At 30.9% G+C, this 18,194-nt stretch overlaps 1 protein-coding gene and 1 long non-coding RNA gene across 4 annotated transcripts in view; both read right to left on the reverse strand.

Annotated features, from left to right (window-relative positions):
• Positions 1 to 1,421: 1,421 nt before the first annotated feature.
• On the reverse strand, positions 1,422 to 1,568 carry LOC122532545. Its single transcript, XR_006307529.1, has 2 exons — positions 1,520 to 1,568; positions 1,422 to 1,452 (listed from the first exon to the last, which is right to left on the reverse strand). It is a non-coding gene; the product is annotated as an uncharacterized LOC122532545 (long non-coding RNA).
• Positions 1,569 to 2,171: 603 nt separating this feature from the next.
• LOC122532572 (basic-leucine zipper transcription factor A) overlaps positions 2,172 to 18,194 on the reverse strand; it is a 35,550-nt gene continuing 19,527 nt past the window's right edge. For 2 of the 3 annotated variants that reach the window (XM_043661431.1, XM_043661432.1), the window contains 2 exons: positions 7,459 to 7,808; positions 2,172 to 4,318 (listed from right to left, as the gene is read on the reverse strand). In XM_043661431.1, the coding sequence (XP_043517366.1) occupies positions 3,416 to 4,318; positions 7,459 to 7,808 (1,253 nt within the window). In that variant the 3' untranslated portion in view covers positions 2,172 to 3,415. The remainder of the gene's footprint in view (positions 4,319 to 7,458; positions 7,809 to 18,194) is intronic. The other variant, XM_043661433.1, reaches the window with a different exon arrangement.

Raw genomic sequence — 18,194 nt, forward strand, 5'->3', positions numbered from 1 at the left:
AAACATGAATAAATTAGAAGAAAATGTTACGAAATTTGTTACACAAGTAATGATTGAGTTGTATACAAGTATAAAATGTATTTTCGTTATTAATATTATAATAAGAATAAGTTTTATTCGCTGTATATATGGTAATTTTATATTAATTTTCTTGTAAGATTGTTTTTTTTCGAATTATCCGTATGTTGTTTTAAGCAAATGTTAGGAACGTTTTCAATATATTAAAAATAACAAATTTTTAAACTAACAAATTAATCAAAATTTATAGAACATTCAAAAGCACTCTTCTTTTATTTTAAATATTTGAAAGTTGTCAAATACATGCAGACTTTTGTGGATGACTGTCTTTGAAATTAATTCTGGTCAATTTAATTAACAAAATATTTAATCTATTCATGTTCAAAAACAGTTTTCTGCTTCTCTTGAGAAACATACTCTTTCAGTTTTTACTATCTTCGTCGCAACTGTGCGATATGCATATAAAACGTAATGCTTTCTATTGGCCTATTACAACAAGAATTTTAAAACACATTCGTGCAGTAATAAATAAATCTTCCGATACATTCTCTGAGATATTATAATTACATGTTTAATTTCTAAATATAATTGATTATAGTTTCGATACTTTAAAATATCAATATCATAAATAAAATATACATATGTATGTAAATACAAATGAAATATCACAAATAAAATATATGTAATATATTTACTTGAGCAAGTCATTTTTCTTTTCGAAATCCTAAACTGCTCTAAACTTTTGAGCACAGCTGTATAATAATATCTTCGGAACCAATTTCCTACAGATACGGGAGTCCTACTTATATTCTTCACTCTTTTGCTCATTCGTTTCTTTACTCATTTTCATGAATTCATTTCTGTTTACTAGAATCCCAAGTGACACCCTACGACATGAAAAAAAAAAACCTGTGAAACGGGTTCGCCAACGGGTAGATCGTTCCTTCGTTTCTCAGCAAACGCGGAAGTTGTCTGGCGTTAAATTCGTAAAAGCACACACACGTAACACACTCTGTTCCACTAAATCGGCCGAAAAAAAAAAAAAAAAAAAAAGAAAAGAACATCCGCCGGCACGTGAAGAGAAGTGACATTTCGCGCAAAACAAAAGACATTCTCTCTTCATCTTTCTTCCCCTTTTTCCCCTACACCCTTTCTTTCATTCTCTTTCTCCCTCCTTCGTTTCGCGCATGCACTCGTTCTCTCTCGCACACACGGCTCGTAAGCTCGCACAGGCGCGCGTTCGATCTTCGTCTCTCTTCGCCTAGCATAGGGCCACCCCTACGCTGCCCTACAGTCAACACGAGAAACGTCAACACGCAAGAAAGAATCGAGGACAGAACGAGGTACGCGAAGACCGTGTCTCAACGAAAAACGACTTTCTTCTTTTTTTTTTCTTTTTTCTGTTAACGCATCACCGACGGAAACCAAACTGAACTGAAATCAAACGTCGTTAATTATTCTACGCAACTTTACGTGCCGTTTTACCCACGTTGATTCTTACCTCGAGCACCATGTCCTCTTTACGGAGCAATCGTTCATGATATATATATGTATATATATATATGTATATATATGTAAATATATCCATATGTATGTATATATAAATATACATATGTATATGTATGTATATATATCCATGGTATATATATATATATATATATATATATATATATATATATATATATACACATGTTATGTATATAAAGTGTGGCTTTCTCGCACGACGCGTTCGCTACATACTGTTTTTCCGAATAGCTCTTCTTGTCGTGTTCGTCGTTATTCGCAGTGTCAAATATACTTACAATAGAAATATATTAAAATTGCAAAGTTTCACGGAGCGCGCCGGAATAATCGCTGAACCGCCCGGCGCGGCTAATACTCTTATGTAATCGGTTATCACTTATCATTAGCGTACTCGCTAACGTATATCCTGAATGAGGTTTTCTCCGTACTTCTCTATATATCGCGTGTGTGTGTGTGTACACGTGTAATAACCGTGTACGCTTTGTGTGCACGTAAAACAACGTGTGTGTGTGTGTGTGTGTGTGGTGTAAATACACGTATGTGTATCGTATGTTTTATATATATATATATATATATATATATATATATGTATATATATGTATATATATATATATATATATATAGCGAGAGTCGGGCAGTTGATTTAATTCGTTTCTTACAGACTGACAAGGAACAAAATTTTTTTTTTTCTCATTTCAAATTACTACCTCTGTCGAATAAAATCGTTCGACGGTCGAGGCTAATATCCGTGTATATGGCTCTCGACTTTCGATAGAGAAACGGCACGCGCTCCGAAGGGGAAACGAGAATCCTTTGACAAACTGGAAGTGCCCGACTCCGACTTCAAAGGACTCTTGCTATACGCAAAGCTTGATTTTGCCCCGGTGGATCATGGGAGAATTTACGTCGACGACAAACGACGAGTAAAATCGAGGTACAGGTTATATCTCGTCTCCCTCTTTCTTTCTCTCTTTTTCCATGCCATTTCTTTCTCTTTTTTCTTTGTCTGAATCTACGTTCCTCGAATTTCTGACTGTTCGCGATGATCGTGTCAACATTTGCTCTCTTTTTCCAACGTTCAGTCGAAAGAGCTCGTCTTTCATTAGATCGAGAAACGAAATAACGACGCGACCGCGAGTATGTATGTATGTATATATGCGTGTAAGAACAGCTCGACGAATGGTCACGAACAGATATCGAGTCTCTCTCTTTCTCTCGCTCTCAACTATTTTTGCTCGTTTTTTTGCTGTTTCAGTTTTTTCTTTTTTTTCTTTTTACATAGGGCAGTGTTGTGGACGGTTACGGAATCAACGTCCGTAATCCCAAAAAATGTCTCCTACAAGTATATATATATATTTATATATATATATATATATATATATATATATATATATACTATTTAATAAGTACATATTTCAACAACCGTTTTTAGAACTAAGTTTTATAAGGTGTCGTATGATTTCCATTTTTTTTTTTATTATTATTATGACGCATTCCTTTGTTCTTTTTCTCCGTTTTTATTATGAAAACACATTTGGAAAAAAAATCACGTTTCACCGCTTGTTCACCGTCCTTCTTCCCCTCCCCTCTATGGGGTTTTCTATCTGGAAACCAAAAAAAAAAAAAAAAAAAGAAATGTTCAACTCTCTCTTTCCCTCTCTCCACCCCTTCTCATTCGCCCGATTTCGAACGTTTTCCAAATCGAAGCCTCCCTTTCCCTCGCAGCTCGATACATAACTATATTAATAATAACCAGTAATAGGTGTATATCTATCTATCTATCTATCTATCTATCTATCTATCTATCTATCTAACTAACTATCTATCTATCTATCTATCTATCTATCTATCTATCTAGTAAAACAGCATCATATTAAAGTCTATCCTCTTCCTCCTCCTCGTTATCCTCGTTATTCTCCTCGGACTCCTCCTTGTAACCGGGATGCTCCGAGATGGCGTAGTAGTTGCCGTTGTAAATCACGCCGAGCTCCCGCAGCACGTCACCCCTGATAATCGCCTTGATCGTCCAGTTGTAACACTCCTCGCTCTCGCTCTCGCGATCCAGCCGCTCCACGTCCAATATCTTCGAGCTGAGTCGTTCGAGTATTATACCGATGTCCTTGATGCTTAGATGCTTCTGATCTACCGTGAGCTGATCGATGAGCAATAAAAACTTCTCCGAGGTGACGATCTCGTCCTCCATGATCGTGTTCTCGGTCTCGGACTCGGAGCTGTCGTGCTCCTGATGATGATTGTGATGATGATGCAGGTGAAAGCCGGCGGCGGAGTTGCCAGCCAGCCGGGAGCTCGACTCCTCGTCGGCCGTGTCGCAGAATCTCACGTGCCCTTTGCTCAGACCGGTTCGTCTCGTTCCGTCGGACAGCGACGAGGGCGGCTGAGGCGACGACGTTTGGGTCTGTTGCTGCTGTTGTGGCGGCGGTTGTTGCTGCTGCTGCTGCTGCGCGTGCGGATGATGATGCTGGTACTGTTGCTGCGCGTCCTGGATCGGCGAGGTGGCCACCGATTTGTGCACCGCGATTCTACGCCCCTCTTCGTGCAGCGCGCAGCAATGAAAGTCGCACTCGCCGCTGGCGCCGCCGTCAGCCCCGTTGACAGGACTGCCGTTCCTCACCACCGGCTGGTGAATATGATTCGAGCATTCCGGCGTGTGGATATGGATGGTGGTGCTGTCGAACGAGTTGGTACCCTGCTTCACCAGACGACCGGGGATCCCGTGCGGCTGCGGCTGTAGCTGCGGCTGTTGTTGCTGCTGCTGCTGATCGTTACCACGTAGGCGGGTTTTAATGGTTTGTCTAGATCGGAGATTCGAGAGAGGATTGTCTCGAGCGGGCTACTACTGTGCGGTAATCGACGTGGCGCGTAAATACGCGCGACTCGAACTCAACTCGACTCGACACACACGGCTCGACGCGACTCGAGGCTTCCGGGCTCGGAATCGTGCAGCTCTAACAGCGTCCTGGATCTCCATGGAACGTGACATTGGCGCTCGGTGTCTCCTGCGCCATCGAAATCGACTCGTTACCCGGAAACCTCGCGTGAATCGTTTTCTACAGTGAGTGAGTGAGAAGAAAGAAAGAACTCGAGATAGAGTGACCTGTCCAGTGAATGTTGCTCACATTGTTCACGAGAAGTTGATTAACTTTGTCTATCGTGCTCTTTTCATGGTTTTTTGAAATTTACATGATAATTTCAATGGAAACTTACAGGTTTCGCCAAACATCATAATTGTTGTAATATAAAAGTTAATATCTTTAACTAACCAACTAACTTTGCTTGCAAATAATCATGATTAATACAAGTGACTAAAATTTTTTGACAATTATCAGTAATAATTTTATTTCGGTTATCATCGATGACCCGAATTTTAAAATTTAAAAGAAATTTCTTCTTACCTATAACCTGTATGGTATTACATTTTTTTTATTCAACAATTGTCCTCCACTAAAGTAAATTTTGTTACTTGACCTCTACAATTTGCGTATTAAAATGCATGTGACCATAAATTTGTTTTTATAATTACATTGTTCAAGTGTTCTTCTAACAAAAAATTTTATGTGAATAATGGATTTCTTAGAAGACAACAATGAATACTAATGAATGAACAATTATTTTAATCCTAGTCGAAAAATTTAAAGTCATCAAGTTCCTAATGATGATATCATTGAAAATATAATCACGTCATGAAGAATTTGCGAAAATTAAATAAGTTTGGATTATTCAAAAGACGGTTATATATTTCAACTGCTTCAAAATTGCTCTTTACAATTACACGAGAATTGTATGTGTTATTAATGGAAAGGAAAGTTTACTTTTAACAAATGTCATTAATTCATGTTATGTACTCTGTTGCTTTTTTTCTTTTTTAATTCCACAACAATCGCTTCATCAATTTTTTTTTAATTTAGAAATATTTTATTATTAATCAACATCCATGAATATTTGGATTCATAGAAATATGTAAAATATACTTCAAATTGTTTAATGTTTAATCTAATTGTGGTCTCTGAATTTCTCACAGACAATAATATACAGGGTGACGTAATTTGATCATCTTAAAATATCTCCGCTATTTCTGGCGATACAAGTAAACTTTCACATCGTGTAATAGAAAGAAAAGCAAAGTTCTCCGAAAAAAAATTCAAGTATCTTTAAAATCTTTGAAAAATTTTTCTCTTTGGTAACTAAATTCAAATCGTAATTATTAAAAAGAGACTCGCGAAAAGCCTTTTTCTACACCTTTTTTTTTTTTGTTATATGAAAAAATGGAAAAATATGTGTTTCTGTCTGAAAATTATAATTTTACTAGATCGTTAAAGATTATGGATCTTAAAAGGAAAAGAAAAATATTGATGAATAATATCAATCAGTATAATTAAAAAAAAAATGATTGAAATTTTATATTTATCTACAGCTTCGTGAAATGTACAGAAAGTTTTAGAATACAGCTAGAAACATGTCTCAATCACTTTAAAATTCCAATACGGAATAGATGCACTTAAATTGACATAAATGTGTCTGTGACATACATTTCCATTTAAGTGTGTCTCTCTATATCGGGATTTTAAAATGATCGAAATAAGTGTTTCTAGTCATATACTAAAAGTTTCTATAAATTTATGAATATCTATGAAAAATCAAATATTCTGTTCGTAAAGATGAATGTAAAACTCGAACGATACATACAACAGGTACGTTCCTTCGGATCAACCAGTGAAAGATTAACAGTAAAAAAACATTTTTCCACTACAAATATTGAAATTGTAACAAAAATAGTAATTGTACGATCACTTCAAATATTTATGGATGATAATGTATCTACACATTATACCTCTTTTTTTTTTGTTTAACATTTTTAAAATAAAGACTCACAATTGTATTCAGAATTTTAATAAAATATGTGCAGTATTGCTTTTTTCCCCTACTGATTGCAACAGTTGTCCTAATTGATCAACGATAGATAAATAAACCATAAGAATCATATTTTCTTCAAGAATATTATCCTCATTATTCGTGAGGTAACCTCTGTTCAGTCACTAAAAATTGATGTTCATTCATTTTGCTCATTTTTATCTGAATCCTGTACCGGGTTTGCAATGAACACTGCAACTGTCAAACTTGCCAGAATTGTATTCTATATCAAACTTTTTATTATATATTCTTTGAAATTGGTTTTCAGATACTTGGAAATGAGTTCGAAACTAATTTCTAAATTCTCAGAATTCGTAAAATTTCGAAACTCCCGAAGCTTGAATTATTGATTTTATTTTGTAAGAGAAATCTTTTTGTTTCAAGAACTGGAGTTACAGCACTTTTATATAAATTTTCATTGGTTATAGTCAAGCAAAAAACAAACAAGCATTCAGAAACGTTAAAATCCAAACTCTTTCCGGATATAATCTACTTTCCTTTTGTCGAGTTGTAAAAATCTTCATCGTTAATGGCGGCGTGTAATAAAATATTTTTTCGATGAAATTTCTTTAGATTTCGATATTCTATTTAGGATTAGAACATTTTAAATTCTTTTAGATTTGATTTCTAAAAATAAAAATCGACAACGAGCGTTTCGAGATATTCTTCATTCGCGCTGCAAATGATTCTTTTACTCGTTGGTTTCGCGCTCTTTCTTACCTGAATCTCAAGAGTTTTGAAAAAAAGCACAGTCTCGAGGCTCGAATCTTTTTTTTTAGATCTCGAATGGCCCGTTCTTACATTTAATAACGTGTCAGAACGTAATGACGAAAATGCGAATATACCATGTTACATTATTTTATATCGTGCTGTTATAACGTTGAAGACTAAATACCGATTTTAATAGACAGTATAAGAAACTCAAATGTTCGTTCACTGGACAGATCGCCCTATAGATATAGAGAAGGTAGTTGCGAATTCTCGTACCATGTCGTCATGATTTATCACAGTGATATGGGGGCTGCTGTAGCGGCTGGGACCGACCTCGGCCGCCAGGTGACCTAACTTCCCGCCATAGTTGAGCTTGTCCAGGCTGGTCTGGATGACCAGCGGTGGCCGTTGACTTAAATCGGTCTTCTTAGTCGGCGAATATTTCGAGGTTTGCACGTCTTGTCCTTTCTGCTGTTGCTGCGCCTGCGACGTCGATGAACGCTGGTCCCAGTGCAGCACCACCGTGACACGTCCCTTATTGTCCATGATCTTCCACGACGGTGTCTCATCGTGCAGCTCCAACGCGTGGATTGTTTCGCAGACTATTTTCGGGATTGCCGAAATCGCTGCAATCAATAGGCGTGGAGAGGCATCAGTAGGTATAATTGGGCTCTTTCGTACTGTCTTAGTTATCTTCAGGAACCATAACTATTATAACTAGAATAAAAAACAGTCATAGGATAACAATTACTTTTTCTTCGCTAAAATGTTTAAATAACGATTAATAAGTATTAAAGGTTCTTTAGTTACGAATAATCATTGATAAGATCGTTAAGATAAAAGAATTTGCTTCGGTTGCTCATCGGAAGTTATCAGCGAGGGAAATTTATTTCGGTTCTCTTTCTCATTGGATTTACATCGGAAAGTAACTTTACGGTCAAATGTTACGGTCAAGTGTACAGGTGCGAAGCATTGTTTTCGAATGCAAAATTTACGTTATAAAATAGAGCTTTCCTTGTTACGAGCAATTGAGATAAAATTTTTCTCGCCAATAATTTGTAAGCAGCCGAAATAAATTTCCCTCATTAACTATTATCAGCGATCGAAATAGAATTCCTGTCATCAATAATGGTTATCGGCAACGAAAAGAAATTTCAGTCATTTACAATTGCTATTAAGCAAAATGTTTAATTTTTTAGTCGTGTAATTTTTTGAAAAATTTTCCTTACATTTTGAGATTAATATCGTCAACTTGAATGAGAGATAAGTTTCAGTAAGTATTAATCTTTTTCATACAAATTTTTGAAATAACTGTTATTTTTAGTCTCCGGTTATATAATATTGTTGATAGTTGAATAGAGTGACAGTTGATTGTGACTGGTATTATAGTTCATTGTATTAACAAGTACAAACTGAAAAGAAGAATGAAGAGTAAAACTAAACCAATAACTATACAATTGAATATAATTCTATTGTAACGATGCAAAGAATATTTTCTATATTGTACTTTGTATGGTTTTAAACGGTTAATATTTTCCAAATAGTGGCAATACTATAAAATATCAAATACTTTTCGTATAATTTTATAAAATTATATTCAAATACTTTTTTTTATTTTTTATTACCATCGATTAGTTTCCTTATAATGTTATATAGTTTTTTCTATTCATTGCTGCAATTCTTTATTCATTTTCGCATTCAAACTGGCATTTCTTCTAATAACTAGATGGTTGAAGACTTTTCAAAGTGACTTTGCGAAGCATGTCTGTCCATTGATGAAATTTTGGAACGACTGAAATTTCTGTTTCTTTCACATTAATCAAAAAAAAAAAAAAAAAATCCGTACAGATTTTACGAAGCATTTGTTAAAAATGAATGTAAAACTCGAAAATGCAGAAAATTAGCAGTAAAGAGACGTCCGTGGAAACGTAACAAAAATATTGATCCTTCAATGGAATTGCATTAAATGTCCAATTATTTATGCACGGTAGCGTACATACTACGTTCTATCGATCTTTTTTTTCTGACTCGTTACCGGCGCTGCGTACACCCACGTTGTTCATGGAACAAATCGTTATCTGATCGCCCTCTTCAACGAATCTGCACTTTTGTCTTATTGTACTTATAAATCGATACTTCGTCTTCTGAATAGAAGAATACGGAGGACTCGCGTTCCGCTCGTCCCTATTATCATCTACGAAACTCACTTTGTCGCGGTGCATCCACGCCGCGATTTGTTGTCAATTTCAACAAATTTTAAGTTCAACATTTGGTGAATTTCTATTTTAGCGACTTTTCCACAATTTTGACTATTTCGCCACCACCAACTTTAACAACAGGTTCATTTCATCACTAAAACAAGAAATCAATCCAGGGAAGGTCGAAAAGTCATATAGCTCTTGTTACATTTAAAAAAAAAAAAGTCACAGTAACAAAGTCAGAGGCTAGCGAAATAGCCAAAATTGGAAAAAGTCGTTAAACTAGAAATTTATCTCGATATCTCTTCATATGCTTCTTATCACTGAGTTTTATATTTATTTCGAATTGTGCCGCCGTACGTATATTGAAAAATAAATTCTCGTTTTCTGAAAAATACTGAAGCTTGACATACTTTCTTTTCTCCTAGATATATTACTCGGCTTTTTGAATGTTTCGCTTTTTTTACCATGTGAACTTCGAACTGTGATTGTTCGTCTTATAAATCGCCCATTTGCGATGAAAATGACACAACTTAAAAATCGCGATTGCAAAGATGTTGCGGAAATGGTCCTTAAAAAATTATTATAAAATCATATTCATTGACCCTCGTGATTTAGACAGTAGAAAGGAATTACATTGTTCTTCCTAGTTCATGTAATGCCGTGCTTTTGTAAACATTTCTTATTGTCAATTTTGTCTTGGCAATCATTGTGAACAAACGCATGTTGGAGAAATGTAGTATTACACTTTTCCCTACTATTTACAGTATAAAAAATCTGAAAAATTCTTCAGATACTCATCAAAGTCTCTAATATATCGGTCAGGTCTGATATATTGATCAAATATTTGAAAAAATAATTAGCAAAAATAAAAATTCATTCCGAAGGGTGAAATTTCATTAACAAGATTATATCTAACTCTGTCCAAAACCAATTGTTCGCTCTTTTCGAGTTGCGTCGCAAGAGTGCGACATATGTGTATTGCCCTAATTTGCTTAGCGTGTTTAATACTAGCATTCCTTGCAAACATTCCATTACGTTACAATAAATTCTAATCTATTACTTTACAAACTCCAGACACCGTATTATTTTATACGTCTAGCTAACAAGGGAACCTGAAAATTCAAAAAATTATGAAACTTCATATATAAGTAGAGTAATTCATGTATAACACGAATCTGCTTTCTGCTCGTGCGACAATATGGTTTTATGGAGTGAATCATTCCTTGAAAAAATTGCAATAGGGCGAAATATCTTAAGAATGGGAGATATCGTAAAAATCCTTAAACAAAAACTGTATGGTTTTCTAATTTACAAAGAGATTGTTTAAAAAAATTTTTCGAAAAGTTCATATTTTTCAAATTATCCTCAATTGAATTTTTTATGTATTATAATGTATTTTTGTATTATAAATATCATTATTAAATAATATTAAATTTAATATCAAAAGAATTAAATAATAATATTTATATTAAATAATAATGCTTGCAACATAGCAAATAATATAAATATTTCATAAATAAATTATTTTTCCTATTCTGTTTTTGTAATACTATTAGTATTATTATTTTGAAAATCATGTTGGTTCGAATGGTAATTCTATATGCAAAGCTGAAAAAACAGAAATAGAGATACTGATATTTGCCCATTTAAAATTTTGTTTTTGAGATAATGGAGTTTGAAAATTTGCCAAATATGCTTAAGTTAAGACTGAGATCTTAGAAAGATAAAATTTTTCAATTTAAAGTCCCGTTAAAATCGCCTTAATTAATTTTCAAATTTAATTCTTTCGAAAATGCAATCTTAAATTAATCCTTCTGACTTATTTTTACACATCGAATCAACTCCTCATCGATATAATAATAACAATCCTGTATAATAATAATCAATGTTTATAGTGTACAAAAATAATAAAAATAAGAAAAAAATTGCTGTAAACGTTTTGTTACAAAGTTGAATATTAAACATAGCCTGAATCGATTTGTAGTTTGATCATCTTGATATCTCTTGATTTCTATTTACTTATGGAGAATTCTAAAATAAAACATTCGTGTAATACGAATTCAATTATTGAGATAAAGCAAAGTCCTTAAGAAATTCAAGATGTGCATAATAAATTCCACGTTACATCGATGCCAAGCTTCTATCTATACATCAATGTAGAACTTAAAAATTTTCAAGGATCCTCACATTAAGAAATATCTTTGCAAATGCAAATATTCAGACTATTCATATATATTCAGACTATTCAGAATTTCCCAACAAAATTCACATAATATATCTTTCGTATTTTCACTTGTAAATTATGCTTCCGGACGAGTAAGAAAACCTTGTATTCGTGAAGTATTTCTCCTCGATTTTTTTTTCATTTTCCATAAAAATAACTCGAATTTAAACATAGCGAAGATTATTAGCTGAAGAGCACAACTGAACTACTAGCTATAAGTTTTGTATAAATCGAAAATCCTTTTTCAGTTCCTTGTAACAAATATTCATTGATTCACTTTTTCATAATTTAATTTTTCTGACTTTAGTAATTTGTTAATATTTATTATTCAAAATGTTGAATTCTAAAGCTTTGAAGAATTATTTTGATCCATCAAGGAGCAAGCAATAGTTTATAAATACTTCAATTTTTTGAAATTTTACAAAATTCTCAAACGAGAGAAATAGTGACGAAAAAAAATAACAGATACTTGAAATAACTTTCATAAGAATGACGTTAATGAATAGATTTGATAACATAAATTGAAGAAGAATTGCAAATTGTTGCATGAACACGATGTTGCTCTTTAACAACTTAATAACAATACGTTTTTGCATATTTTGCACAAAATTTCAGCAAAAATTAGAATTTTGTTTCCATTATTCTTTGACTTTTTCTACTATTCACGAATTGATATCAATAAACATTTGAATCATATTGATTAAGTCCATAAATTGAGAAATACAGAAGAATGATGATACTATATGAACACTATGCTTTTAAATCTATATATCTTAAAATACAAAATACAAAATAAAAAAATACAAAATACAAATGATTATACTTTCTTTCTTTCATGAATAAACTTATAGAAATAAGCAATTTGTTTCTTAAAAATTGGATATTAAGAAAATATTAATAACAGAATTAATAAAATGGAGTTAATACTGTTCGATTTTGGGGGAGTCCACTTACAGAAGTCTTATACTTTTTGTTTTAACCTTTAAATTCTATTATTGAATCGTTGAAAACTAATAAACAATTTAGGATTAGATCATTCAATTTTGGAATTTCTAACTTATTTTTACTTAAACTACTAGTCTCTATCATGAATACTAATAGTTAAAATACATAATAAAATAAGCAAAATAATAAAACAAAGTAAATAAAGTAAAATAAATAAAAGTAAATAAAATAAAATAAAAGTAAATAAAATAAAATAAATAAAAATAAATAACATAATAAAATAAAAGTAAATAACAAAATAAAATGGCGTAAATTTAGTAACGTGATACAAATTATTGTAGTTATTTATAAACCAATGGTACTACTTGATGTTTGGAAATAACAACAGATTCTCAGTGAAAATGAAATCCAGATTCTGTTGGTTCACAACAAATTTTCTGTATTCTGAGCAAACAGCTTTAGACATTTTTTTCTGCGAGCTTAAAATTCCAATCATATTGAAATATATGTAGTATAATAGTTCCTTAAAAAAATGATATATTTTTGATTCTATTTAGTTAATAATTTATTGGTTCATTTTACTATTCATTTAATGTATCGTGCTCGTATTGAATCAATCATCTCGTACATGAATCAAGAATATTTCTTATTACAGACACTTTTATTTTTTTACGTTTAGTTGCGTTTATACGAATTTGTCGAGAGACAAATAGTTTATACAGATTAGTTCAATGAAAATTATCACTTAAATATCTCTGTTATTTTTAGAAATATAAATTTTTTACTTTTTATTTTATTAACAAAGCTATTCAGCATAGAAGAGATTATAATATGCTAGTAACATTCTTTTGGAAGCTTGTGGGATTTTGAAGATTTCAAAGTCGATTTTTTAAAAATCTATTACATATTTTTTAAACCGTTAATTGATACAACTCGTGACATTTTCTATAAAAAAATATCAATCTATGTATATCGAATATGTTGAAACATTTTAATTACAATTTTGCAAAATTTATCATACGAGAGATGACGAGAAATAAAAGCAGTATTCTTATGTTCGTATTATCCCCATATCATAGTATTCCCTATACTGAGTAACTTTTATTAACAAAGCATCTTTACATCTCCAAAAACAACATGAGATATTCAAATGATAATTCCTATTCGAATTTATATAACAGAAGTCCATTAGTTCTCTCCTCTACTATGATTTTTCATTCGTATAATACTTTAGATTCAAATAAGTGGATTCAACTAGCAACAATTCACTTAATCCTTAAGTGGTATCGCGAAGTCACAGATGACTATTACAATTTGAATATTACAATTTGTTACAAAACTTTACAAATCAAACTTTATAAAAATTTAAGATCATTTTCATTTTATCTTGCACTTGATATTTTTTTGTGATTAGTAATAAAATGAAGTCAAATCGAATTGCAAAATTAAGCAGTGATAGAACGCAGATTTCTATGGCTTCGAATATTCAATGATTGAGGTTAATCAGGTATTGACTAGAATTTGGAACAGATAAATGGAGTTCCACCGTATTCGCAATTTTGAAAAATTATCGTTAATTGTACAAAATGTTATGTTCTTATATTTTAATCCACCAAAAGCCAAGTAACAATTTATCTTAATATTATAAATACTGTAGAGTGTCTCAATATCCAAAAATATTATTATACGAGCACAATATTTATCAGTAATAACTGTGCTTTTTTTATGTTAATTTATTTCGTATATATACAAAGCGTCTCATTCTAAAATTCATCCATGCAATTATCTCCACAATTATTAATTATTCGAAAAAATGTTTGAAATAGAGTTTATTTTATTTTGAGATATCTTATGATGACTTCAAGATTAAATCTATTTTCTTTAAATATGTCATAATATAATATAATATATTAAAAGTATCATTAATAAACATTATTATTAAAAATATATTAAAAACTATAATATATTAAAATATATTACTATTAAAATTATATATTAAAGATATTATTATTGTCAAAAGTAAATTTTATAAAGCCTATTGCTTGGAAACAGTATCGTTCCTATCTTTCACATGATAGATTTTGCAAAATAAAAATTAAAATATCTCCTAAACTAATAACTTTTCGACGTACATATAAAGAATATCAGAAATTGCATCGGTAAAAAAAAAAAAAAAAAATACAATTCGAAATAGTACATATTTTATTTCAAACATTTTTTTAAATAATGTATAGCATAGTTGCGGAAATAATTTCGGCGATGGATTAAAATGAGTGCTTTTCGTAATTGCGAAAAGAATTTACTAAAATACGAGCCTATTTATGATTAACAAAGATAAAGATGAATGAAACAACGAACGAAAAGAAGAAATTCGATGATTTGAAGTAAGAATATGTAACATTCTTAAATAATTGAAGTAACTTAATTATTTTCTCCGTATTAGAAATGTGGCTGTTCTATTATTAAAAAATATCTATTAACACATTTGGAATTTACTTTCATGATTGAGATATTAAATTAATCATCAAAGGTTAAAGAAATTAACGAAATTAAACATTAGAAAGCTTAAAAGAATTGTTTAAGTTTAAATTATTAAAGGAAAAAAAAATTATTAAAGAAATTAAATACTAGAAATACTAGAAATAGAAGTTAACAATGTAAATTCGTCGAAAGGAATCACAAATGAAACGTTGCGTTAATGTCAGTTTTTAACGGCAATGAAGAATAATTTACATGAAACGTATGATTATTGGTTCGGTTGTACTCTTCACTATATGTTATTCGCTCTTTGCCATCTATTTATCAGTCGTACGAAAAAAAAAACAATAAAGTAAGAAAGCTATAGCGCTTCGATACCTTTCGCATTTTGACACATTTCTCGAAGACCAGAGAGAGAGAGAGAGAGAGAGAGAGAATCCAGGCCAGTATGCGCAGCACTCGGAATATTTTATTAACACGACGTGTCTTTTCTCGGTTTTTCGACGAATCGCTTCGCTCATCCTATTTGTCTACTTTTCCACGGAATCGAGAGCTACGCAAAGCTTCCTTTCATTTTGTATTCTTACGGCTATTCGCGGCCGATGCTCTAATTTATAGGTCAATCCTATCAGCACGCTTTTGCCTGCTTCTTGCTATCAGTTCTCTCTCTCTTTCTCTCTCTCCCTTTCTTTCTCTGTCGTTTCCATTAAAGGTGGATAATGTTTAAACTACGAATTTTTATAGGAAATATTTATAGGAAATTCGAAGTGTGCAAAAATGCACACATTGCGTATGGTATAATAATATGTATGAAAATATATATACAGAGTGTTCTATGAATATGGAACAGACTATAACTGTGAAACAGTAGAAGATTTTTCGAGCCTAATTTAAGGATGCTTCCTCTTGTAAAAAAAGGAGTTATATGAAAACGTGGCACAATCTGTCAGGAGACTCTATGTACAAAAATAAATCGACAAAAACGAGAATGAAACAATTTCATACGACGTCTCGTTTATGAGAAAATCGAGTTCGAAGTGTGACAAATTTATTAAAAGCAACGCGTACAATTGCGACAGTAGTTTGGTTCGCAAGGTCGTCAGATTTCGCTTTTTTAGATTGTCACTTGTCAAATCACATTACTTTAAAATTAGTCACATTAAATAATGTACTTTAAAGACAAAGTTGGGCAATAATCAATTACTTTGTAATCATTTCTATAATCAATCACTAAATAGTAATTATGGTAATCATTAACACCAGAACTACCAAAGTGGCCAAAATGACCAATTTATAATTTTCTATGGAAATTTTATCCATTTACAAAAGCGTATTTTTAGATACTCGTGATTTAATAAAATATATTAACAGAAATTTGGGTTCTTTATAGTGTTATTAATTTTTACTTGTATCTTACATTTTAATTTCTTTGTCACAAATATTATGCTTTGATCGGTAGTTCTAGTGTTAATCAATTAATCATTGTTCAAATAAATCAGTAATCTTGATTGATTTTTATAATTTGTATCTATTAGTCGGTAATCTTTTTAAAGTAATTTATATAATTTAATTATTATTAATTATAATAATTATTGTTAGACTGATGCATTATGAATGTTGACGAGCGTAGCAACAAAGGTTGGAATGTTGTGTATTGGGAATTAGAGAAAACAGAAGAACGAATAGTATGGTGTGTATGTCCAAGGTGTGATGAATAAAAAAGAAATGCTGTGTGCAGAGATAAAAAGTAATTTCTTAATTTACACTTATCCGAAATAATTTCTTAAGTGACACTTATCCGAATTATTTCTTCCAATCATTTATAATAATTAATAAATTAAACTTATAAATTTATATTTATATTTATACAATATTATATTTAATTTAATATATTATATTTAATTTATATTAATTTATATTTAATATATAATTTTAATATTTATATTTATACAATATTTAAATATTATATTATATTAATTTTAATATTATATTTAATTTATATTTATACGATACTATATTTAATTTATATTTTATCGATATTTAATTTATATTTATACGATTTATAACATGTTATTTCCTCACGTTGCTATGACGTTCAAACGTATTAATCACATAAGGTTATGCTATTTAATATAACTAATTGTAAGTGTTATTTTTAAATCGTTCACAGTTTGAGTAGTTGTTATGCGTATTTTTTACTGCATAATAGTACTTGTATTGTTGAATTTAGAATTTGTTAAAATTTATATTCTTCAAAATGGCTGTACAATGACTGAGCATGATATACTAAATGAATATTCAAACTCGATTTTCTTGAGAATAAATCAATTTTATTCTCTTTTTTCGACTTAGACTTTTGCTCGTAGAATCATTCCCTGGATAGTTGTACCACGATTTATGAAACACCCTGTATATTCAGTAGCAACAAATAATAAAATATCATTGTAATAATAATATTGTTTACTAATATATATATATATATATATATATATATATATATATATATATATATATATATATATATATGTATAGATATGCGTAATTAATAAAACTTGTAATTAAATATTAAACTTAAATCTTTCAATTTTACCAACGTAAGAACATGTGAAATGTTGAGAATTCTTATGACTAGCGGCTATATAATTATTTCTTAATAAAATTGGTATTGGTAGATATCGATAGATCTATTATTTTAGAAAATACTATTATAATAAATACAGAAAATAATATTTATAGATTTTCAATTAGGTTCATCATAGATTCGTCAATATATCCATCCCAACTAATCGTAATGTTCTTTTGATGAATCTTTTCTAAAGTCTCTCGTTATTTCTTGTAATTGTTTCCATAGATTCTGTTTAGATTTTGGACACTTGGTCTTTGTTTTCTGATCTAAATCGACGTTTATCAAAGTCAACTAATTGTGAAAATTTTAGTTTCTAATTCTTTGAAATATTAATTAATGCACATTTTTGCACTATGTTCAAAATAATCTAATGAACGATACAATAGTTCTTTCGTGCCAACAGACCTTTCAGTTAGAATCATAGTATTCAGTTAATACATTAGAAAATAATTGTATTATCATACTCGCTTTTCATCTGAAGTATTCTATAATTTACTCACAAAAGTATTCGTATACTCGTGGATACCTTTTATCAGTA

This window comes from Frieseomelitta varia, unplaced genomic scaffold (genome assembly GCF_011392965.1).
Source record: "Frieseomelitta varia isolate USP_RPSP 00005682 unplaced genomic scaffold, Fvar_1.2 scaffold_459, whole genome shotgun sequence".
In the NCBI taxonomy this organism is placed as follows: domain Eukaryota; kingdom Metazoa; phylum Arthropoda; class Insecta; order Hymenoptera; family Apidae; genus Frieseomelitta; species Frieseomelitta varia.